General features: G+C 39.6%; 1 protein-coding gene across 1 annotated transcript in view; it reads right to left on the bottom strand.

Annotated features, from left to right (window-relative positions):
* GUCY2F (guanylate cyclase 2F, retinal) overlaps positions 1-27,573 on the bottom strand; it is a 97,130-nt gene that overhangs the window by 17,285 nt on the left and 52,272 nt on the right. Inside the window, 9 exon segments of the mRNA XM_059156827.1 lie at positions 720-744; positions 747-882; positions 3,184-3,223; positions 3,446-3,563; positions 6,961-7,107; positions 12,141-12,169; positions 12,171-12,272; positions 12,274-12,293; positions 14,519-14,695. Coding sequence (XP_059012810.1) covers positions 720-744; positions 747-882; positions 3,184-3,223; positions 3,446-3,563; positions 6,961-7,107; positions 12,141-12,169; positions 12,171-12,272; positions 12,274-12,293; positions 14,519-14,695 — 794 coding nt within the window.

The raw sequence follows: 27,573 nt of genomic DNA on the forward strand, positions 1-27,573 counted from the left end.
TTTAAAGATTTTATTTATTTACTTGACAGAAAGAGAGATCACAAGTAGGCAGAGAGTCAGGTAGAGAGAGAGGGGGGAAGCAGGGTCCCCGCTGAGCAGAGCCCGATCCAGGGCTCAATCCAGGGCTTAATCCCAGGACCCCAGGATCATGACCTGAGCCAAAGGCAGAGGCTTTAACCCACTGAGCCACCAAGGAACCCCTTGTGGAGCTTTTCCTCAGCTATCCCTTCACTCAGGGGATGATCCCAGGTGGTTGCTTTTACATGAGACCAATTTTCCCAGTTATCTCCTAAACAATCATGTTACAATATGATCAGGTGTCTTGGAAATTTTGGAAACAGTATCAAAAGGTAAGGCTTTGAACAAGGAAGGAAAACCTAGAAAAACAACTCTGGTTCTCTCCTCTAGGACCTCAAAGAACTGATTCTTTTTAATTGGTCAGCTTCCAGGCAAAGTCATGAAGTTACACATAGAAAAACTTAAGCACCAAAAACATAAATGACCAGCATGCTCCACAGGTAGTGGGAAATTAGGAAGGTGTGCTCTACTCCCTTGGTTTCCAATTCATCTTTGATTTGAAGGTGTGGCTCAAACCTACTGGAAGTAGAAAGGGTTCAGGATAGGGGGAAGGAGCAGTTAGTTATGGGTAATTTTTTCTTTCAATTTCTAATAGAACACACTGTTCCAAGGATTCACACTCCTCAGGTGTTCACACATACAGTGGTAGCATCTGTGTTAGAAGATTTCCGTTTTCTGTTTTTCAATTTCCAGCTCTTCAGTCTGTTCCCGGATCAAATTTTACAAGTTGCTAGAATATTGCTCCAAAATCCGAAGCATGGAGTCAATGATATTGGTCTTCTTCCCTTTATTCAAAGTTTTAAACTGAAAGTAAAACAGAAAAAGGACCCAGGGAAATTTTTATTCTCCAAACTCAGAGATGATGGAGTAGGACCCCTTATCACAAACTCCTTCCTCTAAAATGCCAGGGCACAAGAAGTAAACTGAGGTATGAATGGAAAAAGTCACCACTCAAACTCAAGGTTACCCTGTCCGATTCACAAGGTTCTTTTTCCCTGAAGCTCTTCCCCCACACTTCTGGCTCTTTGAAGTCTGAGCAAAGGTGTTGTGGGAAGGATTCTCCAGCTCTCAGATGCTGTCACATGGTAGTAGCCACTTCAAAGGCAATAGGATCTTGTCTTGAGCCTAGGTCATTTATGAGTGGGATGAGGAGAGAGAGGGCAGGGAGTACTGTTTTACCCTTCTGGGTAATCAACCTATTAAGTCATCCTGACTTCTAATGCCACTGTGTTACCAGTTTTTGGATAGTGGATGGTTCCTTGACCTCTTAAATATGACCCAAGATCTATATGGTAAGATCTACTCCCTATTTCTTACCATCTTTCCACGGAGGTCCAGGAATAATGATGTGCTTTAGCACTTGCCCTTCATGTCCATCAGGGTCATGTAGAAATTCAGCCGGTCTTGGCCCATTCTATGCCCTGATGCCACAGGGTGGTGGCTACATGCCACAGTTTTTTAATGTGCCCTCCTGAGGCCCTGTCCATCTATAGAAACAGGGAGCTTGGCATAGCATTGGAATCACGAGGGGGTAACCCCTCCTTGCTGATGTGTTCAGCACGCATAAGGCTGTGTTTACAACAATAAAAAGACTGGTGGTAGTTTTGCTGAGCAGACATCCAGAAACCTGTCCCAATGAACCTTCTTATGCAGTTGGGCCACACATGGTCCCCTTAGCACTCAATCCCCCAAGGCTGATACCAGGAGTTTCCTTCTGAGCCTGATCCACATCTACAGGTCTACCAAGGTCCTGCAGGTAATCTCAGTAGTCTGCTCAGATGTTTAAGGCTCCCCTATTGCCTGACTCTGGGAACCTCCTTCTCCTTCTCAGCCCATTTAAGTTTTATTAGCTGCAGGGAGTTGGCAGGCTATCCTGGTCTTTCAGACAATCCAAACTTCCACCAAAGCATTTCAGTGAAGGCAGCCCCCACAATGTCCATTTGAAGGCTGTATGATGCACACTCCTTCCATCTATCACCAGCTTCTCTTCTGTCTTCTGAAATAACATCTCTAGCATCAACACAAGGACAAATGCTTTTTCTCTTGCCTCATGGTAGGTTTTCAGAAATGTGACCTTCATGGTCCTTTGCCTTTTCCATACTATTGAATACCTGTTTGAGTGTCCTCAAGAGATCCAGTCAGCCTAATGGAAACATTGTTAGCTGGGGACATGGATGACTTCATACACAGGGCCCCTAAGGCTTTCAATCCACCTCTTTCTTTTTTCCGCCTCAAATACCTGCCACTCAGAAAGCATCTCAATGCTGTACTCCAGCCAGGCTTGAAAGCCTCTCCATCAGAGCTGACACAGCATTCACAGAGAGTACCCTCAGTTTCAGTATCCTGTAGTTTCAACAAAGACCTAAGCGGCATGTTCCAATATGAGAACTGCACCCTAGGTACCCTTGGCAGAGCTTTCTCTGTCCTTTCCTCATTTCCCCCTTTCTATCCCCAACCCTAGGGAAAGAATCAGACTCTTTAGAAATTCAGTATCTTAAGGAGAGAGTTTATCATTTTTTTGTGCAATTTATTGCCTCAAGTAGTTCCCTAGGAACTTAAAAAAATCTCCTGCTTTTGTACTCCCCATTTGCACATTTTTCTGTCATGAGCCTCCTTTCAAAGACTCTATGTCTTTCCTTGCTCCTCAAAACTACCTGGTGTTACTTCAGTCGTATACTCAACAGAGTTTTCTGGCATCTCCATAGCAAACATGGCCCTACAAGGACTTGTGCCAAGGGGAAATCAAATACGATAACCCATCTTTTAACAGTCTCAATGCCATTGCCTTGCAAGTGCCCAATGGTTCAATTCTATTTCTGAAAGGTTGGTTAGGTCAGGTTGTGAATGGTCCAGAATAGAGGTTCATATACAGAAGCACATTCAAATAAGCCATTGCACACTTTGAGGATGTGCTAGGAGTGCTCCAGTATCAAAGGCCTCCAAGTAGCCACCCCAATGCTTCCTCCCCAAGAGGAGTGAATTTTTTTCTCTCTCTCTCTTGCAGGCGTTTCCTTTTACAATATGATGAGAACTCAAGGAGTTCGTTTTGGGTAGGCTGGCTTTAGGATGCCTTCTGGGCAGTGCTGAGATTCACAGAGTCCTTACCTGATTAAATATTTCATCAAAAGTTGGTCACTGGGGGCGCCTGGGTGGCTCAGTGGGTTAGAGCCTCTGCCTTCAGCTCAGGTCATGATCTCAGGGTCCTGGGATCGAGCCCTGCATTGGGCTCTCTGCCAACAGGGAGCCTGCTTCCTCCTCTCTCTCTCTCTCTCTCTCTCTCTCTCTCTCTGCCTGCCTCTCTGCCTGCTTGTGATCTCTGTCTGTCAAATAAATAAATAAAAATCTTAAAAAAAAAATAGTTGGTCACTGTTCTGAAGCTTCAGCCCAGCGCTGCTTCATCAGCTGGAGACATTCTGGAGGGGAACACTCAGGAGGAACCATGGGTCTGTACACAGGAGGAGGCTTCTTAACTCTGTCTATGATTTCTGTCCAGAAGTAAGAGGAGAAAGCTTTATAAATCATAGAAAGAGTGCTAAGATTTGACAAAGATCATTGAGTTTTAGCAAAGAAAGAGGTTTGCCAGGAAAAAAAAAAATCACAGGCCATCTCCTTTGCTTTCTCCTTAAGTGGCTTGAATATAAATTGTCTCTGAGCAAAGGAAGTATTGGTCAATTTTAGGTTTTAGGTTTTAGATGTGACCTATCTGATGTCAATTTTAACACTATACCCCCAATGATCTGGCTCCCTTCACCCACCCCCAAATCATCTAAACTTTCCAGTCCCCACAGTAGACCCACCTAGCCCTCCCTGAAGGCCCAGACCCAGCCCAGATCCATGCTGTGAGTCCTGGCCCCTAGGAAAGAGGATTAAGAACTCCAATAAATAGTTCAAGACCTCATCTAGATCCTCCTAACTGCTTGTCCTTGAACTCCACTTTCAGTGGAACATGTACTATGTATCAGACTATGGACTAATGACTTTGAACACATTCTTCCATTAGATTCTCACTACAAACAGATGATGTAGGAACCCTTGTTTTTATTTTACAGAAGGTTCAAATGACTATCAGAGAAAGTCACATGGCTAGCAAGTGACAGAATTTGAATTTGACTCCAGGCAGTCTCAATCTACTACATTGTCCCACTTCCAAATACCTCAGACTTCAACCAGGAGTTCCAAAACTCCCTATTCAAACCCAAAAGCCATTAGTGACTGAGAAGTTCAGATCAATCAGACTAATAGAGAGAAAATTCCCAGGAAGTAGGAGAAAATAGTTAGCCTTCAGTGTCCTCAGCAATCCACACCCGGACCTCAAACTGTTCTCTCTCGCTTCCAGGCTAGCCTTCTGCAAGCATTCTTAAAACATGAATTTGGCCGTGTCATTTTCTTGCTTAAAACCCTTTAATGACTTCTCATAACAAACAAGGTAAAAATCTATGCCCTATCACTTCAGCTCATTTCATATCCCTAACCCCCTCCCCAAAGCCCCAACTCCAACAGGCACCAAACCTTGCTTGCCCCACCAGTGTGCCCTTTCCACTCCTACATTGGCTGTAATACTCCAACAGTGCTGCTTTATACCATACAGTAGGCATCCCCTTGCCTCCATGAAAGAAGAGGAGGTTGTTGCCTCTGACTTCTCAGAAATTTGTGACATCACACTTCTGCTCCTTTAGCCCAGGTTGGCCTATACTAGTAATGTTTTCTCCATTGCAGTGCCTACTGCAGTATAATAGATTTCATGTAAGCCAATCCCTTGGAGTATGACTGCCCTCATCCACTCTCTGGTAAATGGAGTCCTTATCTTTTTACCAGAGCACCATAGAGTTGAATGGGTTATCTCTCCACTTAGACCCAGTATAATTCCTGCCCTTGAGGAGCTTATAGTTCAATGGAGGAGCTAAACAAGGACGAAGACATTCCACACAGGTCAGCACACAGGGGCACACGGCCTGCACTGAAGAGGTCAGAGAAGGCTTTCCAGATGAGGTGACAAAAACTGGATCAGGCAAAGTAGGGAGAAGGCAAGGGCATTCCAGGGACTGTAAACAGCTCTCGTAAAGGCACAGAGGTAAGACCATGGTACTTTTAGTCATGTGGTTTGGCTGGAGTGTAGGGAGTGACAGGAGATAAGCTCAGAGAAGTGGCTAGAGGCCAGACTGCAAAGAGCCTTGTATGTCATGTGAGGAATCTGGGCTTCATTTGACAAGTGATGGGAAACAGGAAGTTTTGAGTATGGGACTCTGAGACAGGAAGTTTTGAGTAGAGGAGTGATATGGAACTGCAAATGAGGCAAAAGATAGCTAAGTATTGGGGTTTCTTAGTTTTGTTTTGTTCGCATTTTTTATTTTTTTTTTATTTTGAAATAAATTTAGACTTCCAGAAAAGTTATAAAACTGGTATAATAATTGCCTACTCTTTACTCAGCTACCTCTAATGTTATTAACTTATATAACCATAGTACAAAGGAAATTAATATTGGTACATTACTATTACTATTACTATTACTATTATATTGCTATCCTGGTCTTTATTTGAATTTCATCAGTTTTATTCCCAGTATCTGTTTCTGTCCCACAATCCAATTCAGGATCCCATATTGCACGTAATTATCATGTCTCTGTCTCCTTCAACCCATGATTCAACCCATCCTTATTCTGTCCCTGCCTTTCATGACTTTGACATTTTGATGAGAATTAGCTAATTATTTTGCAGAATGTCTCTCATTTGGGGTGTGTCCGATGTTTTCTCCTGGGTAGACTGTTATGCATTTTTTTGAAAATTCCACAAAGGTGACATTGTGCCCTTTTCAGTGCATCATGTCAGGGGGTACATGATGTTAGTGAGCCTTGATCACTTGGATAAAGTGGAATCTGTAAGATCATCTCCTCTGAGGGCACCTGGGTGGCTCAGTGGGTTAAGCCTCTGCCTTAGGCTCAGGTCATGATTCCAGGGTCCTGGGATCAAGCCTTGCATTTGGCTCTCTGCTCAGCATGGAGCCTGCTTCCCCCTCTTTCTCTGCCTGCCTCTCTGCCTACTTGTGATCTCACTCAGTCAAATAAATAAATAAAATCTTTTAAAAAAAAAAAAGATCGGGCGCCTGGGTGGCTCAGTGGGTTAAGCCGCTGCCTTCGGCTCAGGTCATGATCTCAGGGTCCTGGGATCGAGTCCCGCATCGGGCTCTCTGCTCAGCAGGGAGCCTGCTTCCGTCTCTCTCTCTCTGCCTGCCTCTCCGACTACTTGTGATTTCTCTCTGTCAAATAAATAAATAAAATCTTTAAAAAAAAAAAAAAAAAAAAAAAAAAAAAAAAAAAAAAAAGATCATCATCCTCTGATAGTAAACTTATTATTTTTCCACTTGTAACTACTAAGTATCTAGTGGGTTCATACTCTCAGAATATGCAAATATCCTGTTTCCCCTCAAACTTTTGCCCACTGATTTTACCACTCCTTCATGGATTGTGCCCAACAGGCAATCATTTTGATGAAAGATGAGGATGAAAGCCTATGGCATGTCACGGGGAAAGTATGAAATGACCATGCCATCCAGGACCATCATGAGGGGTACTGAAATACCTGGCAGGGACTGTCTCAAAGGAGAGGAGGTTGCTTAAAAAGAGGAGGGTCCAACATAGGTCCTGTAAGTCCTTGGCTTACATCATAGTTTGGAAAGGAGCAGCTTCCTGAGTTGGGAAACTTCTTCCAAATGCCTAAATCTGGCTCTAGTCCCACCTGCTCCTCACAAGCTATTTGCAGGCTAGCAGGCAGTTAGCACAAACACATAACTGTGTTCGCTCTTCTGGCAAATTACAACAGCCTGGGTTCGGCTGATGATCTGGGTCATGGCAGGCTCTTGGTGGCCTTTTCTCACCTCCTGCTTACCTTTGACAGGCAGATCCATCATGCAGAATGGGGTGCTCCGAACCAGCACTTCTTGCATGATGATGGCAAAGCTATAGACATCTCCTGCAAAAGAACCTAACATGCTGCCCTTTGGGGTTCTCAACAGTTCAGGGCTGTCCATAGCAACTTTGAAATGAAAGCATTGTTTTAAGAATGCAGGGAGGATTAACTGACAGCCTTTGCAAAGCCCTCAAGGGTTCCAATGGTGCTATTTCATTGACTGCTTTATATTTTTATTAGACTGAGTGGCATGCTAGTCAACCACACCCCGGGGTCCAAATCTCTGAATCTAAGAAATTGTGCACAGAGAAAGGATACTACTCTCCCCACTCCAGAACCATGCAGGCAGACACAGCGGAGGTGTGGAGCAGGGCAGAGAAGCTTGAAGTAGAAAAACTATCTGGCACTTGCTTTCTTGTTCTCTTGAACCTGCAAGTAGCAATTGGCAGGCTTCCGGGGAAAGGCAAGTACACAGACACTCTGGTTGCCATGGATTTGCTATTTGTTGAGATCTATATGTGTCTGGTAATTTGATTGTGCTGGGGCTTATGGATTCACAAGTTGCTTTCTCCAGGTCTTCTCTAAGAGGATTTGAGGATCTCCAGGCCTCCTCTATACCTCACAGAGCAAAAAGATGCAACAATTCCTTCAAGTCAGTTCTACAAATATTTATTGAGGGTATAGTACATACTGGGTACTACGCTAGGTGCAGGAATGGTGCCAGAGTTGAATTAGACCTTGCCTTTGCCCTTATACGGTTCACAGAGTAATGGGCAGCATAGACATGTGATCCCCTAACTGCAATATGTGGCAGGACTACCTACTTAAGTTAATGTATAAAGAAATACACACTGGGACACCTGGTTGGCTCAGTCAGTTGAGCATCTGATTTTTGGTTTCAGCTCAGGTTGTGATCTCGGTGTCATGAGATAGAGCTCCCCACCCTCTACCACTGTCAGACACTATGCTCTGCAAGGGGTCTGCTTGAGATTCTCTCCCTCTCCCCACTCATGTCTCTTTCTCTCTCCCCCTCTTTCTTTTAAATAAATAAATAAATAAAACACATTTGTAATATAAATGCAGTAGTCAAAAGTTTTACATGGAATCATACAAAATTGCCATTTCTGTGGGTAAAAAATGGTTGATATTGACAATTCCATGAGGCTCAAACTAAAAAAAAAAAAAAAAAAAAGGAGAGAGAGAAAACTGAGCTGATCAAATTAATCCAGGAAGGTTTCCTGAAAAAGTTAGATCTTAAAGGAGCTTTTTAAAAAAAGTCAAGGATGCAGTTTCCTAGAGCTGAGAGGGTAAGGGCTTTGCAGGGAGGAAGAACAGTACGTGCAAAAGAACAAGAAGTAGAAAGGAGCAAATTGCAGATGGGGGTGGTGGTAAGGAGATTAGCTTGGCTGAAGAGAAGGGCTCTGTTAAGGAATAATGAGAAATGAGAAATGGGGTTGATGAAGTGGGGGAGGGACGGTGGCTAGAAGAATGAGGGCAGAAGGTGAGAGGCCCTGAGAGCCAAATGAAGGCATTTGGAGTGAATACAAAAGGCAGTAGGGGTTCAGGAGCTGGAGAGAGATTTGATGAAAGCTGTGTTAGGAAGATTAATCTGGCAACCTGCACAAGCTGGACTGAACGCGAGAGGCTGAAGTCAGGGAGACCAGCTCAGAAGTCATTACAGTAGGAGCCAGAGGCGAGGTGAAAGGGGCCTGAATAGGGGTGGGGGTGGCAGCAGGAGGGCAGGGAATAAGATACACAGGAAGGGTATAATGAAGAAGTTAGTGACAGGGCTGGGGATGGACTCAATGTGCTCCTTGGAGGGGAAAGCTTTGGAGTCAACAAGGGGTTGAAGTCCAGAAAGGAAGGCTAGAAAACAGTGTCTGCTGAGGGCAAGGGTGGTGGGAGGAAAGTGCTAGCTAACTTTTCATCTTGTTAACTTAGGTACTGGGAAGGGAGCCCAGGGGACAAGCTCCTGTGAAGCAGGAAGGAGGATGGAAAGGTCAGAGATTATTCTGGTGTGTTAGTGAAATCCAGGAAATAAAATTCACCTTGGAAATTCCAAAGTTGAGCCAATCCTGATCAAAATGGTAGAACAGGGATTTCTAGCCTCACCCCCAGTCCTATACTCATCTTCTCTCTTTGTCCTCCAGGTATCCCCAGTCTTTGTCACACACCACCACCACCCCCACTCTCCTGCACCCCATGGAGGTGTCTGATATACTCACTAGAGTGGTTTTGCCTTTTTGCCTTCTTGCCTAGTCGGACTTAATATTTGCAAAGAAGACCCAAAGAGACTGAAAGTTACTTTGGTCAAAGGAATGCATTTCTGACTGTGGGATTTCCAGAATACCTTCCTGATATGCTTTGCAGGGTAGGGCAGGAGGGTTATCTCAGAGCAAGAAAAATGCAGCTGTTTCTTCTGCTATCCTCTCTCTTACACATTTAAAAGCATAAAAAGGGAAAAGAGGACAAAACTCTCCAGTAAAAAGCTGGGTGATTAAATACAATCATTACCAAACAGTATTTTCAAAGAGCTGACATGTATGTTGTTAATGGCCAAAATGAGACTTTATTTGCACCATACTTATGTAATTGAAAGTGGACAGTAATGAATGCACTTAGGACCCACCCTCATTTCCCAATCTCTACTCTCAAGTAAGATCCACTACCTACCATTACACTTGAACACTCAGGGAAACTAGAAAAATTACTTTGGCTTGTTTTGCATCCACTGATGCCCCTACCGACTCTGAGCCTTGCCGTGGTGATAAAAATCAACTGTGGAGAGCCAGTGTGGTGAAGTGCAAAAGAACAGAAAACTCAAAGCCAAGAGACAAAAGTTCAAAATCTTAGCTTGGTCACTAAGTGGCTCACCTTACAGAACCTCTGCTTCCCCATCTGTAAAATGGACATTGAGTCAGATGATCTGCAAGAGCCCCCCAATTATAAGATTTTGTTAGCCCTGTCATCTAAGGAGGAAGCAGCAAGTTTCCTTATTTCATTTTAGTACATCCATCTGCCGAGTCACCAAACATTTATTCTGCCAGGTATGGTGAAAGGCACTGAGGGAGGCAAGCCTGTTTCTTGCCTTTGCAGAGCTTATAAGTTGAGTTGGGAGAGAAGACAACTAATTAAACATGCAATACCAACAAAGTATGGAATTACAACAAAGTTCAAAGCCCTAAGGATCATAAAGAGGGAAACTTTGCTGAGCATAGAGGGTCATGGAAAGTCTTTTGTTGAATCAGTGGTATTTAAGTTTAGCTCTGAAGAAGGAGTAGAATCTAGCCAGACTCAGAGGAGTGTCCCAAGGGATGGGCAAAGCACAGTGTAAAGGTCTGAGAGTAAGAGAGAGCCTGGGGTAAATAAACAACTGGAATGAGTTCAGCACTGCTAGAGCCCAGAGATGGAGGGGGAGTGATTAAGGTCCACAAGGCCCAAACCACACAGGGCTCTTAAGCCATGTAAGGAAATATGAATTTTATCCTAAGAGCAATGGGAAGCCATTCAGTGAACTTTGGCATAGCTCTAGCACGATCAGATTTGCAGTTGAGAAAATTCACTCTGGCTGCTGTGTGTGAAGAATGGATTGAGCATCCAGACTGCCATTGCAATTTGGAGAGTGAAATGACACAGTAAGAAGGAGAGACAGAGCAAGAGACAGGGTACACACACACACACACACACCCATCCTTTCCCCACTCTAAGACCAGAGTTTCTTAAGTTTGCAAGTTGCCAGCTTGTGAATTAAGTGGAACTCCAGGAAGATGGACATTGTGTTTTAGCTTTTAAAGATGACTCATCTTGACAGGAAGCTGAGTACCTGCCAATCTGCAGCTACTATCCCCGACATCCTAGCATTAATACCAGGCAACTACTCCAACCTTTCAAATTGGAATTAGCCAAACAATAACCATAAGACTAAGTTGGCAACAAGTACAGGTCCACAGAAGTTGTAATTTAGCTGCATGTAGGGGCCAGTTTTCAAAAGACCTGAAACGAATTCCTGGAACTGCTGCTAAGTAGCTGTAGGACTTGGGCAAATTGTGAGCCTCATTTTATCTCATCTGTAGAATGAAAGAGTTGGACTAGATGCCTCCCTAACGTTCAATATTCTGCAAGTTTTATAAAGCACAAAGATACCACCACTGAAAACTGGGCTCTCTTGTCTGCATCTACCCAGATTCTCTCTGTATTTTTCAGTGTTTGTTTCTCTTACGTCAGCAGTTTTAAAACTAACACTGCCAAAGATTCTTTTAAAAAATATATGTTGTAATTTTCATCTGTCCCTCTGTTTTTTTTTGTTGTTTTTTTTTTTTGTTTTTTTTTTTTTTTTTGCCGGTTTCTCTGTTTTTATGTCCCTCTCTCTTCTTCACCTTTGCAATGCTAGTTAAAATTTTTAATGCCCAAACTTCCTCTATGTATTTAATTCTACTCATTCTCTCTCCTCACTCTTTCTCTTTCTTACTTGCTCTCTTCCGTCAGCTCATTCCTTCCTATTTCTCACTCACCCATTTCCAATTCCTCATCGCAGATTTCTCCCACTTCTTTGATCTGTTATGACCTCTACAGGCACTGTTTGGTGCAGCCACTAGGGCGCTAAATATAAGACAGAAAACACCAAATGCGCATTATGGGCATGCCTACTTATCTAAGTAGAAGGCCACAGTTCTGTCTGAAGCCATCCCAGACAACCCATAGAGTATTTACTTGCTGGGAGCCCCCTCCTCCTCACTTCTTTCTCTTTGACAGAGACAGTAAGGGTGGGCTCTAGTGACATCCCATTCCAGAATGTGCTTTGTGGGGGTCCAGCTACCAAATTACCTTCCATTTAATCTGACGGGTATTTATTGAGCACCTACTGTGTGCCTATCGCTCAGCAAGTTCCTCCAGAGACTCCTGGGGTCTCCAAACAATACAACCTAATCCTGCCACAGCGGGAACTCAACATTATTGCACTGGCTTTGTTCTAAAGGCTAGGCTGTGCTGAGATTACTGCCTGCAGACTTCATTCAACTCTTTTGGCTTGGAAATGAGGCTGAATTTTCAACAAAAGTGGGGAGTTGAATCAGCCTGAGGCTTTAATTCAGTGCATACTCTCATTTGAATTTTGGAGTTACCTTGAGTGCATCAGAAGAGTATAATAATACATTGCTTACCTTCCGCAGAAGGTTCCTCTTGGGAGACTTAGAGTTTCCAAGATGTCATTAAAGCCATAATCTGTCACTTGTAGTACAAAACACCCATCGACCACACAGTTCCGAGATTTCAACCTCCCATGAGCACTCTCCGTGGTGTAAGTACTGCATGCCCTTCAGATACAAACAGGATTTATTTAGTAACTTCTTTAACTATTTCGTGCTTTTAAGGCCAATTTCTGAGCTTGTTAATGGCATGAGCTATTATGGGCCAGAATTCAACCCCTTTTTTTCTTATATGCAGGTAAAGCAAAACTGTAAGAAAAAGAAATATTTCTGGGTCCCTTCCAGCTCTAAGATTTTATGCTTTTGATGAAGAATCATATCTTGTATGTCTAGAGAATGGTATGCTATTGGGAGATTTATTAACATTTTAAACATAGGATGGATCCATACATATGTAATTTCCAAGAACTGGAAGATTCTGATTTTCTCCCCAAAAGATCTAGTTCAACTTTCATTCACTGTTGAAAGAAATGGAAATTGATACATTCTTTTTGGTGGGTAGTTTGGCAGTAGATAACAAAATTGAAAGCATTCATACCCTGTGACCTAAGGATTGTGCTTCTTCTCTAAAGAAATGCTTGTACATCTGCACAAGGAGACATACACAAGAATGCTCAAGGCAACTGTGCTTTACAATATTATATAATTAAAATACAATAAATATCTGTCAAGAAGGGACTGTCCAAATTGTGTTGCATATGAACTATGCAATATTCTGCAGCAGTTAAAAATAATAAAATAGATCTGTATGTACTAACAGGGAGTCACGTCTAAGCCATAAAGTAAGTGAAAAATGAAAAGGTGCAAAACTACGTAACAGTATGTATTTTAAAAAACAAAATCTATAATGTATGCAAATATACATGAAATGAATTGCTAGGTTAATCACCAAATTGTCAGCAATGGTTAACTGTGGGGGAGGATGTGAAAGGGGGTTGAGTAAATACTAATATTTTCCTGTATATATTAATATTATTTGATTTTTAAATTTAATTTAATACTTCTGTAATTAAAAATAGGTAATTGAAAGGAGGAAAGCTGGATACTGCTGATCTCTGCAGCTTGCTTTATATGACATTCAAATGTGATCTACAGGGACTCTTTTCTGATGGGTTTACTCATTCACATATAAATACAATTCATGTTCTAGTGCAATCGTCTCAGAACTGTTTATGCTGAGCCCTTTTAAGTATCTGGCTCTATTTTATGGCCTGACACCCCTTTGTATTTGTATGCTTTACATCTTGTGCCCTCAGAAAGTCTGAAGTTGCCAGTACTCCCAAGCCTAATCTGCAGAGGGTGAGGTTTCCCCTGGGGGTTGTCTAATGCTTGGGTTTCATTCATCATGGTCCTGAGAGAACTGTCATTTAGAGCCTTCTCCCTTAAGTCATGGGACCTTGTTGATAGGATGAGTGGAAAGAGTACTAGAATTGAAATCAGGAGATTTGGATTCTATTAACAGCTCTGCCACTTAATATTTGGCTAATAAATATTTATTGAGCACTTACTATGTATGGCAGACACTAAAAACAAAATGTACCTCATTTAGCTTCTCTGAGCCTCTGTAAAAGGAGGCTAATCGTACTTATTTTATGGAGAATTGGAATGAGATAATATCTATAAAGCTACCTTGAAAAGGGTTAGGCCATAGTATAAAGGTTAAGACTGTGGTCAATATGCAAGAAGCTCAGCAAGTCATTGATTAACCATTTCAACTCATAAAGATGCACATGGACACAATTTGCATATTATTCCCAGGAGTTCATGGACTCCACCAAAGCCTATCCATAGACCCATCCATGAGCCCCTTTGACTCTCAGTAGTCCTTGCCTCAGAGAATGGAAGTTCTTCCTGATTGAGCCTATGGTCTTCTGGCTTTCTGGTCATGCTGAGTTCCATAGTTATACCTATGGTGTGCAAAGACCTATCGCTTAGTTCTAGACTGAACCACCTTTTAGAAGGTGAAAACCAGGAGATGAGGCTAAGCAGCATCAAAAGATCTGGGAATGAATACTTTTCCACATCCAGAAAGCAGAGAAATGGAATGGAAGGAAAGGTTGCTTAAGGGGAAGAGTGCTCGATGGCAACAGAAAGTAAGGACAAATCTGGCCCTCAAACTGGGAGAAAGGAGTGGGGCAAGTAAGTCCCTTCTCTATCAGTACCTTATAACAGATATGGACAAAGGGACTATGAGAAGGGCTAGGGGGCAGACCCTAGGAAAGAACTTGGAAGAATGAAATCATCACAATGATCCAAGGAAAATCAAATACCCCAAAACTTTTAAATTCTAATCTATAGGAAAAATCCAAGATTTCCTCAGTCTTTTTATTAACCTTGAAAAGATCTAGCAGAAGTGATGATTTAAATATCCAGTCAAGTTTCACATCCTAATTTGTCAATATGTCTTCTAGGTTCCTTCTGGAACAGAATTCTGTCACAATGGCAAATATCCCTGAATCATAGGAGAAGCCCAATAAAGGGTTAATATTTTCATGATGCAGGTCCTTCATCTAGAAACAGAGGGAGAGAGGAAAGTCACAACTGTCCTGTCACAATTGGGAACCAAAGTTTAGGGCACATACCCTTCTCTTCATCCTTCCTATGACTGCTTACTGTGAAAAGCTGAATTTCGGTCCCCATGATCTCCAATCTCTAATGTTAGTCCTGTGATTATTATGTTTTATGGCAAAAGGGAGATAAATCAGATAGGCTTAATCTGATTATATGAGCTTTTCAAATCAGAAGAGGAGGGAGGAGAAGAAGTCAGAGAGATTCAAAGTGTAAGGACTCAACACTCCATTGTTGACTTTGAAGCTGGAGGAAGGAGGCTAGAATCCAAGGACTGTGGGTAGCCTCTAGTAGCTGGAAACAGCTCTCAGATAACAGCCAGCAAGAAAATGAGGTCTTCAGTCCTACGGCTCTACAAAACTAAATTCTGCTGATAGCCTGACTGACCCTAGAAGTGACTTCCCCCCCCCAAGAGACTCCAAATAAGAGCCCAGAGTGACTTTATCCTTATATGACACTAAGTGGAACACCCAGCTGATCCCACTTAGACTTCTGATCTACAGAACAGTGAGATAATAAATGGGTGTTGTGTTAAGCCTATGTTTGTGCTATTTTGGTATGGTGATAAAAGTTCTACTCACCAATTCTACTGTGTCTGTTGGGGGAAAGGGTTCCCCACACAAACAAGCAATTCCTCTACACCAGCTGCATGTCCTATAATTCAACTCAATTCTAACACTATCTACCTGGAGACAGCATCAGATTCCATAGGTTAAGGGTTCAGTCCTACAAGACTGCTCCCCCATACACACTTCAGACACAAGTCAGAAGTCCAAGTGCCCTGGGCTTTTACAAACCAGCTATAGACTGAAGGTTCTAATGACCCTCACCTTGGGTTTGATTAATTTGCTAAAGTGGCTCACAAAATTCATAGAAACATTAACTTATAGATTACCAGTTTATTATAAAAGGATATAATTAAGGAATAGTTAGATGGAAGAGATGTGTAGGACAAGATACGGGGGAAAGGTGTGGAGCTTCCATGACCTCTCTAAACGTGTGCCACTCTCCCCAAATCTCTACATGTTCACCAACCTAGAAGCTCTCCAAACTCTCTCCTTTGAAGTTTTTATTAAGGCCTCATTACATAGAGGTGATTGATTAAATCATTGGTCATCCTCAGAGTCAACCTTCAGTCCCTCTCCCCTCCCCAGTAGTCAGGGGTGTGGGACTGAAAGCACCAAACCTTCTAATCACGAGGTGGGTTTTCAGGCAACTAACTAGCTCCCATCCTTAGGTGTGGTCCAAGTCTCATTAACATAACAAAAGACAGTTTAACCACTCTCCCCACTTAGGAAATTCCAAGGGTTTTAGGAGCTCTGTGCTATAAATACTGATGAAGAATATATATATTTTTCATCAGTATGTGATTTATAGTAATATATATTTTACTATATCATTGCTATATCAGCCATTGCTACCTATTTTTGGCAATAAGATTTTCTACCTCCATGGACTCTACTTAATATATATATTACTATAAATCACAGTATCATAGGCAGTAATAGAAAATTAATGCAATGGTCAAAAGGGGAGATTTTAGAGAGAGATCTCTGTTGGCATATTAAGTGAATGCTAAGGTTGTGACCTTAATCCTGATTCTTTGGGGCCTCTGAAATGCAGCTCGGTGAGCCAAAAGAGAACTAAAGAAGTTTAATACAATGAAAGGTAGAATAGATTGTCTATTTGTGAATATTTATCTATTAAACTAAATAGCTTACATAAACATCAGGCCAAAATCTTCAAAATTTGTTTCAGAAGAAACATCTACAGTTTTGACTCCATTTTCCCTTGCATCATTAATTTTTTCACTAACACAAGAAACATTTAGTATGTACCCACAATGTCCACGGAACTGGACTGCATGCTAGAGATACAGAGTTAAACAAAATGAAATGTAGTACAAAATTACAGCTGTCAGCTTATTTTTCTATCACTCCCCCTTTGAATATGAACTTTTAGGACAGTAATCACTGAAAATGTTATAAATACCAGAGAAGTAAGATAAGGATGAAAAGAGAAGAGTGTCTGATGAATTTGACCAGTAATAAATTATTATAGAAACTTAACCTATAAATATGTTTACACTGACATATATATATATACACAAATTTTATATATATATTTTTTCATGTGGGAAATAAGGGAAAGGGTTAAATCACATATTATTCTATTCTGAGCATTGAGAGCATAAGAGAGCATTAACTGAGATGGAGTACACTGGCTTAGAATATGAACTTACTTCTCCAACAGGGGGATCCAAGCTGAGGTTTAAATTATCCCTGGTGTGAATGGCAGCTATTGACCGTTAAAGCTGCCCTTTAAGCATAAAAGCCTGACACCCATTACAAGTCACTTAGTCCACTGCAGCTTAAACCAGTTAAGGAGGACATGTAAATTCAGCCCACACATAACAAAGTGGGCACTTACTATGAAGGTTTTATTGTGCCATCTCTTAGGAAACAAGCACCAAAAACTATTGGGATCTTAACTTCTTTTGGAAGACAGAATACAAAGTTATGTCTGTTAGCTGCTCAACACAAATCTATTTCCCTTCTTATTGGGAAAACAACTAGTCCACATTTTACAGCTTCCCTTCAACCTAAGTATAACTATAGGACTGACTTTTAAGCAGTGAAATGTAAGAGGAAGTAATACATGTTCTTTCTAGGTTAAGGCTTTTAAGAAGTAAATATATGCCTTCCGTGTTATTTTTCACTTGATTAGAGGAATGCAGATGATGACAGGGTCCTAGGAGAGGGTAGAGCCATAAAATGGTTATATCCTGGGTCCCTGAATCCCTATATTGGAAAGAAGTCACCTGCTAACAAAGAACACCTACCTTGTACTGTTATTTGGATGAAAATTAAACTTCTGCTGTGTTTGAAACATTAAATATTTGAGACATAAATATTTATTACAGAATCTAGCTTTACACTAGTGGCCCTAGCATGTAAAACGTTCAGGCCCAGGTTTTCCCTAGATCTTTAGAGTCATATGTCCTCAGCTACAATCAATAGAGAAGACCCCATACCAGGTAGATACCTACATTCAGTCATGTGCTACTGATATTTTGGACAATGCCAGGAAGCAGAGAATGTTTGGAATATACCCTTTTTAGTAAGACAGTCATCTGAACATTTACTGGGTAGGCATGTACTTCACCCCTTCAATAAAATAGTCATCAATTGTTCAAGAGTTAAATTGTCCTGTCTCCCAAGATGTTTGTTAGTACTATTTCTGACATGAAACCTTTAAGCATACAATCACCAGAAGAACATGCTCCTGAATCATGCATTAGCTTAAGTGATCTTAAAGAGGTCTTCAACTGCTTGACAATGTTTCTGGGACATTGTAACATCAGAATAATTCCTATTTGCACTGCAGCTGCAGTACCATCCTAGTGGCAGGTATGGACCCTTATCAAAATTTAATTCTCCATACCAGTACCTGCCATTGCTATATCAGCCATTGCTACCTATTTTTGGCAATAAGATTTTCTACCTCCATGGACTAACTGGCTGCTATGTCTTTTCTTCTATTTCATTTTGTTTTGTTTTGTTGTAGAGAGCTTGTATCAATCTATTCACTCGTTTTTAAAATTTAATTTTTTTTCAGTGTTCCAAAACTCACTGTTTATGCACCACACCCAGCAATCTATTCACTCTTTACCACCCAGAGGTCAATAGTCATATAGAGCATATTAACCAGGTACTAGTGGAAGATTTCTGATGTTATGTTTCCTGCCAGTAATACTTCATTAATTTAACAAACATGTATTGAATATCTTACTATATGTTAGGTCCTGAGGTAAGGGTTGGCAAGACAAATGGTGAACAAAATAGTATATGGTCCTTAATTTCTTAATTTAAATAATTACATGAAGAAATGTAAACCTGTGGGATGCCTTGGTGGCTCAGCAGTTTAAGCATCTGCCTTTGGCTCAGGTCATGATCCCAGGGTCCTGAAATTCAGTCCCATATCAGGCTCTTTGCTCTGTGGAGAACCTGCTTCTCCTCTCCCTCTACCTGCTGCTCCCCCTGTTTGTGCTCGCTCTCTCTCTCTGTGTGTGTCAAATAAATAAAATCTTAAAAAAAAAAAAAAAGAAATGTAAACTTGAAACTCTGACAAGCCCTGTAAAGGAGAGGCACATAATGTAAGTATGTATAATTGGGGCTTTGACCAATCAGAAAAGTTGAGGAAGGTTTCTGTGAAGTGAGAATTGAGCTGGGAGTTAAAAGATAAGGGAGTTAAAAGATAAGGCAAAGAAGGGAGAGAAAAGTATTCCAGAGACTGGAAGAGCATGTGGAAAGGCTCTGTGCTGGGAGTATATCACAGTCCAAAGACAGAAAAAAAATCCAGTACTTCTGATGCAGAGAGGGTAAGGGAAATATTGTGGTATGAGGTAAGGCTGAAGAGGCAGGGCAGAGCCAGACCATAAAGGCTCTAATAGACCATTTTAAGCAGCTTTTTCTTGATATTAATGGCAATTAGAGGCACTTTTATACTATGGAGGATATAGTAAGTCATGGAAGACTACCATTCCTGATACCACAATATTAAAAACCCAGATTAATTGCAAAAATATATTTTAAAAGACAACAAGGATATGTATAAGCAAAAACAAAAAAAACAAAAACAAACAAACAACAACAACAACAAAAACCCTGAAATTAAGAGGGGCAGGAGGCCTTCTGAGATAAGCAGATTATTGCCAGCCATTTTCTTCCCTTAGGACATTTGCTAATCCTTGGCACAAGCTGAAGATCAAGTTTGGCCTAGCAGAAGAGCTTTGCTGGGAAAAAGAGAAAATCAGCACAATTTTAGCAATTGTGGAGTACTGGCATGACAATTAATAAACTTCAGGAGACCTAAATGTGAGCTGGATCCCCCAGCCCAGTATAGAGTCTGAATTTGGAAACTAAGGAAGACTAAGAAGCTTCTATAAAGTGAGCTGAAATCTCCTTTGGTCTCCCAATATTCAGAACACAAAGTCTTACAAGAATAAAGCCTGCCGCAAACACATGGCTGGACTTTTCCTCAAAATATTTGCCAAATTTGGAAGCATCATGGAGTAAGGGTAGAGGCCAAAGAATAAGGATCAAAGGCTCTGAAGCACAGTCTGGACATACCAATCTTTAAAAGTGGAGAATACAGAACCTTGCAGGCTTTCAGAGGGATATGCTTGGGAAACATAACAAAACTAGAGGTGCACTGAGTCTAATTAAAACTACAACATAGCTTCAGTTCAGCTCAGTTTCTGATTAGATGAATGTGTTTACTTCTTTACCTTACCCACCTAACAGATGAAAAGAGAAAACCCTCATTGGTAGAACATAATGCCTGGAGTCTCTATAGTGTCTTTATATGAATTGTCTACCATATATTTTAAAAAAAATTACTAGGTGTTTGAAGAGGCAGAAACAAAGGAGACAGAAGACAATGGAATATGCTTTTAAATAATCCAAAGACCAAAACCTCCATAAAATATAGGCCAATATTTTTTGAACCATGAAGGCAGTGGAGAGTGACCAAACCCACAAATGGAGATAAAGGTAAACCTGAAAACACACTAAAATGGGTAAAATTTGTGTTTGGGGGGGGTTGTTGTTGTTTTATGAAACTGTATTCCCGAAACTGCCCATGACTTGAAGGCAGAAAGTGCATCCTGGCAGGTTTGAGATGTCAGAAGGCAAAGGCTGAAACCAAAATAATAGTTAGAAAGTTAGGGAAGAATTCCTGGAAAGTAATAAGCTATAGAGCAAGTTCAATCCCAAAATATACATATAAAATTTGCTCAAACCTACATTTATCATGGTGAGCATCTCATAAAATATGTAATTGTGAATTCCTAGGTTGTACACCTGAAATTAATATAATATTGTAGGTCAACTATACTTAAATTAATTTTTTTAAAAAATCTGCCCATATTGGGGAAATTCTCCCCAATAATTCTCTCCAGTATACCTTCTGCTCCCCTCTCTCTTTCTTCTTCTTCTGGAATCCCAATTATTCTAATGTTGTTTCGTCTTATGGTGTCACTTATCTCTCGAATTCTCCCCTCGTACTATCATATGATCTCCCTGATATGAGGAAGTGGTGATGCAACATGGGGGCTTAAGTGGGTAGGAGAAGAATAAATGAAACAAGATGGGATTGGGAGGGAGACAAACCATAAGTGACTCTTAATCTCACAAAACAAACTGAGGGTTGCTGGGGGGAGGGGGTTTGGGAGAAGGGGGTGGGATTATGGACATTGGGGAGTGTATGTGCTTTGGTGAGTGCTGTGAAGTGTGTAAACCTGGTGATTCACAGACCTGTACCCCTGGGGATAAAAATATATGTTTATAAAAAATAAAAAATTAAAAAAAAATCTGCCCAAATGCTTGGCTGAATGTTAATCTTTGCATGCATGGGGAAGATCCCAGGAACCTCATGGAAAGGCAACAACTAAACCTGAAAGCATGGACCAGAGATTTTAGTTACTATATACCACATGGGAGAAGTTAAAAGTTGAGTCTAGCCAAGATAACTGCCTGCAAAAACAAACAAACAAAAATCATTCTTCAGAGCAATCTAATGGAATCCAGAATTTCTAAAATACATCATTCATAACATTCAGCGATTTTTAACCAAAAAGCCTTAGATATGCAAAGAAACAGGGAAATGTGACCTATACTCAAAAAAGTAAAAGCAGTCTGTAGAAATCAACCTTGAGATGATATAGATGCTGTAACCAACAGAAAAGAACTTTAAAGGAAATTCCAAATATATTTGAAGATGTAAAAGAATGTATACAAAATGAATATACAGATAGGAAATATCAGCAAAGAAACAGAAGCTATAAATATGAATGAAATTGAAATTCTATAGCTAGAAAATATAAAATTCACTAGGTTGGCTTAGTAAATGACAGAAAAATCAATGAACTTGAGGAAAGATCAATAAAAAATACACTAAGCTGAACAACACAGAGAAAAAAGGTTGGGGATAAAATTAATAGTCTCATGATTTAAAATTTTTTCACAGAAAATCATAAATAAGGACATGTATGAAAAACCCTTCAGGTAACATCAAACTCAATAGTAAAACATTAAATCATTTAATGATTTTAGTAAATCATTAAATCATTTTCATTTCAAATCATATTGAGCCAAGAGCAAGGCAAGGATGTCTTTCTTCACCAGCTACTCAATATAGTGTGGGAGCATCACAACATTGATGAGAAAAATTTAAGAAAACTTAAATAAATGAAGATCTATACCACATTAATGGACTGGAAGATTCAATATTGTTAAGATGTCCATTGTCACTAAGTTGGTTTATAAATTCATACAATTTGTATCAAAAGTTCCCAAAGCCTTGCTTAAGTAAAAGAAGCTGATTCTAGAACTTACTGAAATTTAAAATGAATGTTTTTATCCAAAACAATCTTGAAAAAGAACAAATTAGATGTGTTTACACCACTTGACTTTAAGATTTATGCTAGAGCTATGATAATTAAGCAGTGTGATATCAGCAGTACAGTACATTAATGAGTTAGTGAAACTGAGAAGAGTCAAAAAAATATACCTACACACATATAGTCAGTGAATTCTTACCAAATTGAAAAGCTAACTCAATGGAAAAAGGAGAACTTTTTTTAAGTAGTTACTGTAGGAGCACTGGATATCTCTATGGAAAAACAATGAACCTTGATCACTCTCTCAGTCCATACACAAATACTAATTCAAGATGAGTCATCATCCTAAATCTAGAATCTTGGAATAAGCAAGGATAATTAAAATAAAATAAAATAATCAAGAGATACCACTAAGAAAATAAGCCACTGACTGAGGAAAAATATTATAAAACATGGATCTGATCAAAGGTTTATATCCAGGATACATGAAGAATGTCTACAATTCAAAAATTAAAAGACAAAAAAACTCCACAATTTTTTATTAAATGGCAAAAATTTGAATAGACAATTCACAAAAGAAGATACACAGATAAATTATGGACATATGAAAAGGTGCTCAACAACTTTAGCCATCAAGAAAATGTTAATTAAAACCACAATAAAATACCATTTTATACACACCTCAAAGGCAAATATCAAAAAGATATATGTTGCTGAGAAATTAGAACAAATGGAACATCCATATATTTCGTAAAATGTTATAACCAATTAGAAGAGCTGGTTAGATGTTTAATATAAAGTTACACTTGCATCTGCTCTATGACTCACTTAGTCTATCCTTTTTTTTTAAGATTTTATTTTCTTAACTGAACTCTACACCCAATGTGGGGTTTCAGCTCACAATCCTGAAATCAAGAGTTGCATGCTCTACCAACTAAGCCAGCCAGTCACCTTTCAGTTAGTCCGCTCTTTGAATATTTACCCAAGAGAAATGAACATATATGTTCACAAGAATACGTAAAAAATGTATAGTTGCCTATTAAAAGATACTCAACATCTCTAATTATCAGAGAAATGTAAATCAAAACCAGAGTGAAACATCATGCCACACCCACTAGGGTGGCAACTATCAATAATTTTAAAAAGAACCTGAAAATAATAAGTGCTAGCAAAGATATGAAGAAATTAAAAGCCTGTGTACTGTTGATAAGATTGTAATTAAATGATACAACCACTGTTGAAAATTGTGTGAAGATTCCTCAAAAAATTAAAAAAGGAGCTACCATATGATATAGTAATCCCACTTCTGGGTATATACCTGGTGAATTGAAAACAGAGTCTCAGAGAGATATTTGCAAACTCATATTCATAGGAGCACTATTCACAATAGCCAAGAAGGAGAAGCAATCAAATCAAGAATGAGTGAATAGCATACAACAGAATATTAATCAGCCCTAAGAAGGTGGGAAATCCAGTGACACATTACCACAAAGATGAACCTTGAAGACATTATGTTACATGAAATAAGCCAGTCACAAAAACACCAATGCTGTATGATTCCAGTTATATACGGTGTCTAGAGTAGTCACATTCATAGAAACAGAAAGTAGAATGATGTTAGCAGAAATTGGGAGGGGAAAAAGAGAGTTGTTGCTTAATGGACACAGAGTTTCAGATTTCCAAGATAAAAAAAAGTTCTGGAGGTCTGCTTACAACAATGTGATTATACTTAACAGGACTGAACTGTATATTTAAAAAGAGTTAAGGGGGGCATTTGGGATGAGCACTGAGTGTTGTATGTAAGTGATGAATCACTAAATTCTACTCCTGAAATTAAAGTCAATTCTTTGTTTTAAAAAAAATGTTAAAATGCTAATTTTGTGGTTTTTCACAGTTAAAAAGATTATAGGTGCCTTATTCATTACACCAGAACATTAGAAACTTGCCAAATGTTCATCAGCAGGAGAATGATAAACTTTGATATATTTATAAAATGAACTACTACTCAGCTATTTTTAAAAATGAACTACTGTTACATTCAAAAACATGAATTAATCTTAAAAAGTACTATGCTGAGAGAGGAAAGTCGGGCACATAGGAGTACATATTGCATTATTTTATTTATATGAAATCTAAGAACAGAAAAAAATACTAATTTACGGTGATAGAAATCAGCACAGTAGTTGCCTCTGGACTATGGGCTTTGACAGAGAAGGATAATGGAAATTTCTAGGATGATGGACACATTCTGTATTTGTTTTGGGGAGTGGCTACAGAGATGCATGCAATTGTCAAAATTCATTAAATAGAACATCTAATTAAACCTGAATAAAAAATCTATTTTAAAAACACAATGATATCTATGTGAAATAAGCCAGTCACAAAAAAAGACAAAGGTTGTATGATTCTACTCATATGAGACAGCCTAAGCAGTCAAATTCACAGAACCAGAAAACAGATGGCAGTTACAAGGAGTTAGAGTGGAGTGGGTAAGAGGAGTTGTTTAATGGATACAGAATTTCAATTTTGCAATACTAAAGAGTTGTGACAATTTTTTGCAAAACAATGTAAATATACTTAGCACTACTGAATTGTATACTTAGAAATGGTAAATTTTGTTATGTTTTTATCACAATTAAAAATAAAAATGTAAGGGGTGCCTGGGTGGCTCAGTTGGTTAAGTAAGCGTCCAAGTCTTGATTTCGGCTCAGGTCATGATCTCAGGGACCAGAGATCTAGCCCTGTGTTGGGCTCTGCACTGAGCATGTGGCCCTGTTGGGATTCTCTCTCTCCCTCTTCCTCTGCCCCTCTACCCCTACTCCTGCTGGTGCGCGCTCTCTCTCCCTCTCTAAAAATAAAAAAATTTAAAAATTAACAAAAGAAAAAGAAAAATTTTTAAAAACCAATGAGGGCTATCTGGCTGGCTGAGTTGGTAAAGCATGCAACTCTTGATCTTAGGGTCATGAGTTCAAGCCCCATCTTGAGCAAAGAGATTACTTAATAAAAAATTTTTTCTTTAAAAACCAGTGAGGGGCGCCTGGGTGGCTCAGTGGGTTAAGCCGCTGCCTTCGGCTCAGGTCATGATCTCAGGGTCCTGGGATGGAGTCCCACGTCAGGCTCTCTGTTCAGCAGGGAGCCCGCTTCCTTCTCTCTCTGCCTGCCTCTCTGCCTACTTGTGATCTCTCTCTCTCTCTGTCAAATAAATAAATAAATAAAATCTTTAAAACAAAACAAAAAAAAAAAAACAGTGAGATATCCATATAAACCCACTAGAATGGCTAAAACTATAAATACTGAGAGTATCAAATATTGCTGATGATGTAGAGCAAAGGAAACTCTCATAAGTTGCATGCAGGAAATTAAAATGGGAAAAGGTTTGATAGCATCCTATAAACCTAAATGTACACTAACTTTAACATGGAAATTCCACTCCTGTGTGTTTAACCAGAGAAATTAAAATATGTGTCCATAAAAAGACCTGTTAAAAGAAAGAGAGACATGTAAAAAGCATATTCTTAGCAGCTTTATTCACAATAGATAAAATTGGAATCAGCCCAAATGCCTGTCAACAGGAAAATACATAATTAAATTCTGCTGTATTCATACAATTGAATATTACTCATCAATGAAAAGAACAAGCTATTTATACACACACAATAACATGGATTAATATCATTTGGGATGCTGTATGATATCACTTCTATGAGGTTATAGAAGAAGCAAAATTAATGTATATTAGGAAAAACCCTGGAACAGTGGTTCCCTCTTTGTGAGGGGGGAGGGACACAAATTTACTGATGAACAGAAAGGAACTTTCTGGAGAGAAAGAAATGTTTCATAATAGGGATCAGCATTCTTTTTCTATAAAGGTACATATAATAAATATTTTATTTTTTGGAGATCATATACTATTTCTGTTGCATAAGCTTTATTCTCCCCGCCCCCCCTTTTTTACAGTCATTTAAAAATGAAAAAAACAATTTTAGCTCCCAGGCTGTGAAAAACAGGCCAGGGGCACCTGGGTGGCTCAGTGGGTTGGGCTTCTGCCTTTGCTCAGGTCATGATCCCGGGCTCCTGGGATGGAGGCTCACATCGGGCTCTCTGCTCAGTGGGGAGTCTGCTTCCCCCTCTCTCTCTGCCTGCCTCTCTGCCTACTTGTGATCTCTGTCTGTCAAATAAATAAATAAATCTTAAAAAAAAAAAAAACAGGCCATGGACAGATTTGGCGTATGGGTCATAGTTTGCTGATCCCTATTCCATATCACGATAACCATCTAGACCATGTGGGCATATCCTTTTATCAAAATCATAGATCTATAATATAGGCATTTCGATGTATATAATAGTACTTCAAAATGCAAAATAATAACAATAGCAATAATAACCAAGTTAGAGATGAAATAATAATGGTAGAATGTTGGTAATTTTTTAAGCTGGATGATGGGCATATGGAGTTTGGTTATATTATTCTGCTTCTTTCATATATGTTTGCTATTTTCCATAAAAAAAGGTTTTAAAAAGAAAAGAAATATTTCCAGGATATAGCTGAAGTAGTATTTAGAAGGAATTTTCTATCTTTAAGTGACTATATTAAAACATAAGAAAGGTTTCCAGTTTTAGGAATTAGAAAGAGCAACAAATTAAATACATAGAAAGTAGGGGTGCCTGGGTGGCTCAGTAAGTTAAGTGTCTGCCTTCAGCTCAGATCATGATCCTGGGGTCCTGGGATGGAGCCCCATATGTGAGGCACCCTGCTCAGTGGTAGTCTGCCTCCCCCTCTCCTTCTGCCCCTCCCACCTGCTCATGATTTGCTTGCTCTCTGTCTCTCTCAAATGAATAAATAAAAAAATCTTTTAAAAAACCACAGAAAGTAGAATGAAGGAAATAGCAATGAAATAGAAAGTACACATACACTAGAGAAAAATCAGCAAAGCCAAAAATTGATCTTTGGGAAAGATTTTAAAAATCAATAGTCCTCTAGAAAAACTGATCAAGAGGGAGAAAACACAAATTATCAATATCAAGAATGAAAAGGGGCATCACAATAGATCCCAAGGCTACTTAGAAGATTGCATGAGCATATTAGGTACATCTTTGTGCCAGTCAGTTTCACAGCATATATGAAATGGACAATTTTCTTTTAAGCCATAACTTTACCAGAAGTGGTACAAAAGGAAATAAAAGGTTTGAATAGCCCACTATCTCTTCCAGAAATTGAACCTGTAATTTGAAATCATCATACAAAGAAAAGAGTAATAGGCATCTATTTAAAGAGATTGAAATAGAAAACTGACAAGATCAGATTCTATTTTGAAAAGACCACTTTGCAAAATGGAGAAAAGATTTGATAGTGATAAAAGTAGATGTGGAGAGAGTAGTTAAAAGACAATTATCAGTGGTTGCCAGGGATTAGGGAGA

This window comes from Mustela lutreola, chromosome X, assembly GCF_030435805.1.
Source record: "Mustela lutreola isolate mMusLut2 chromosome X, mMusLut2.pri, whole genome shotgun sequence".
Taxonomy (NCBI): domain Eukaryota; kingdom Metazoa; phylum Chordata; class Mammalia; order Carnivora; family Mustelidae; genus Mustela; species Mustela lutreola.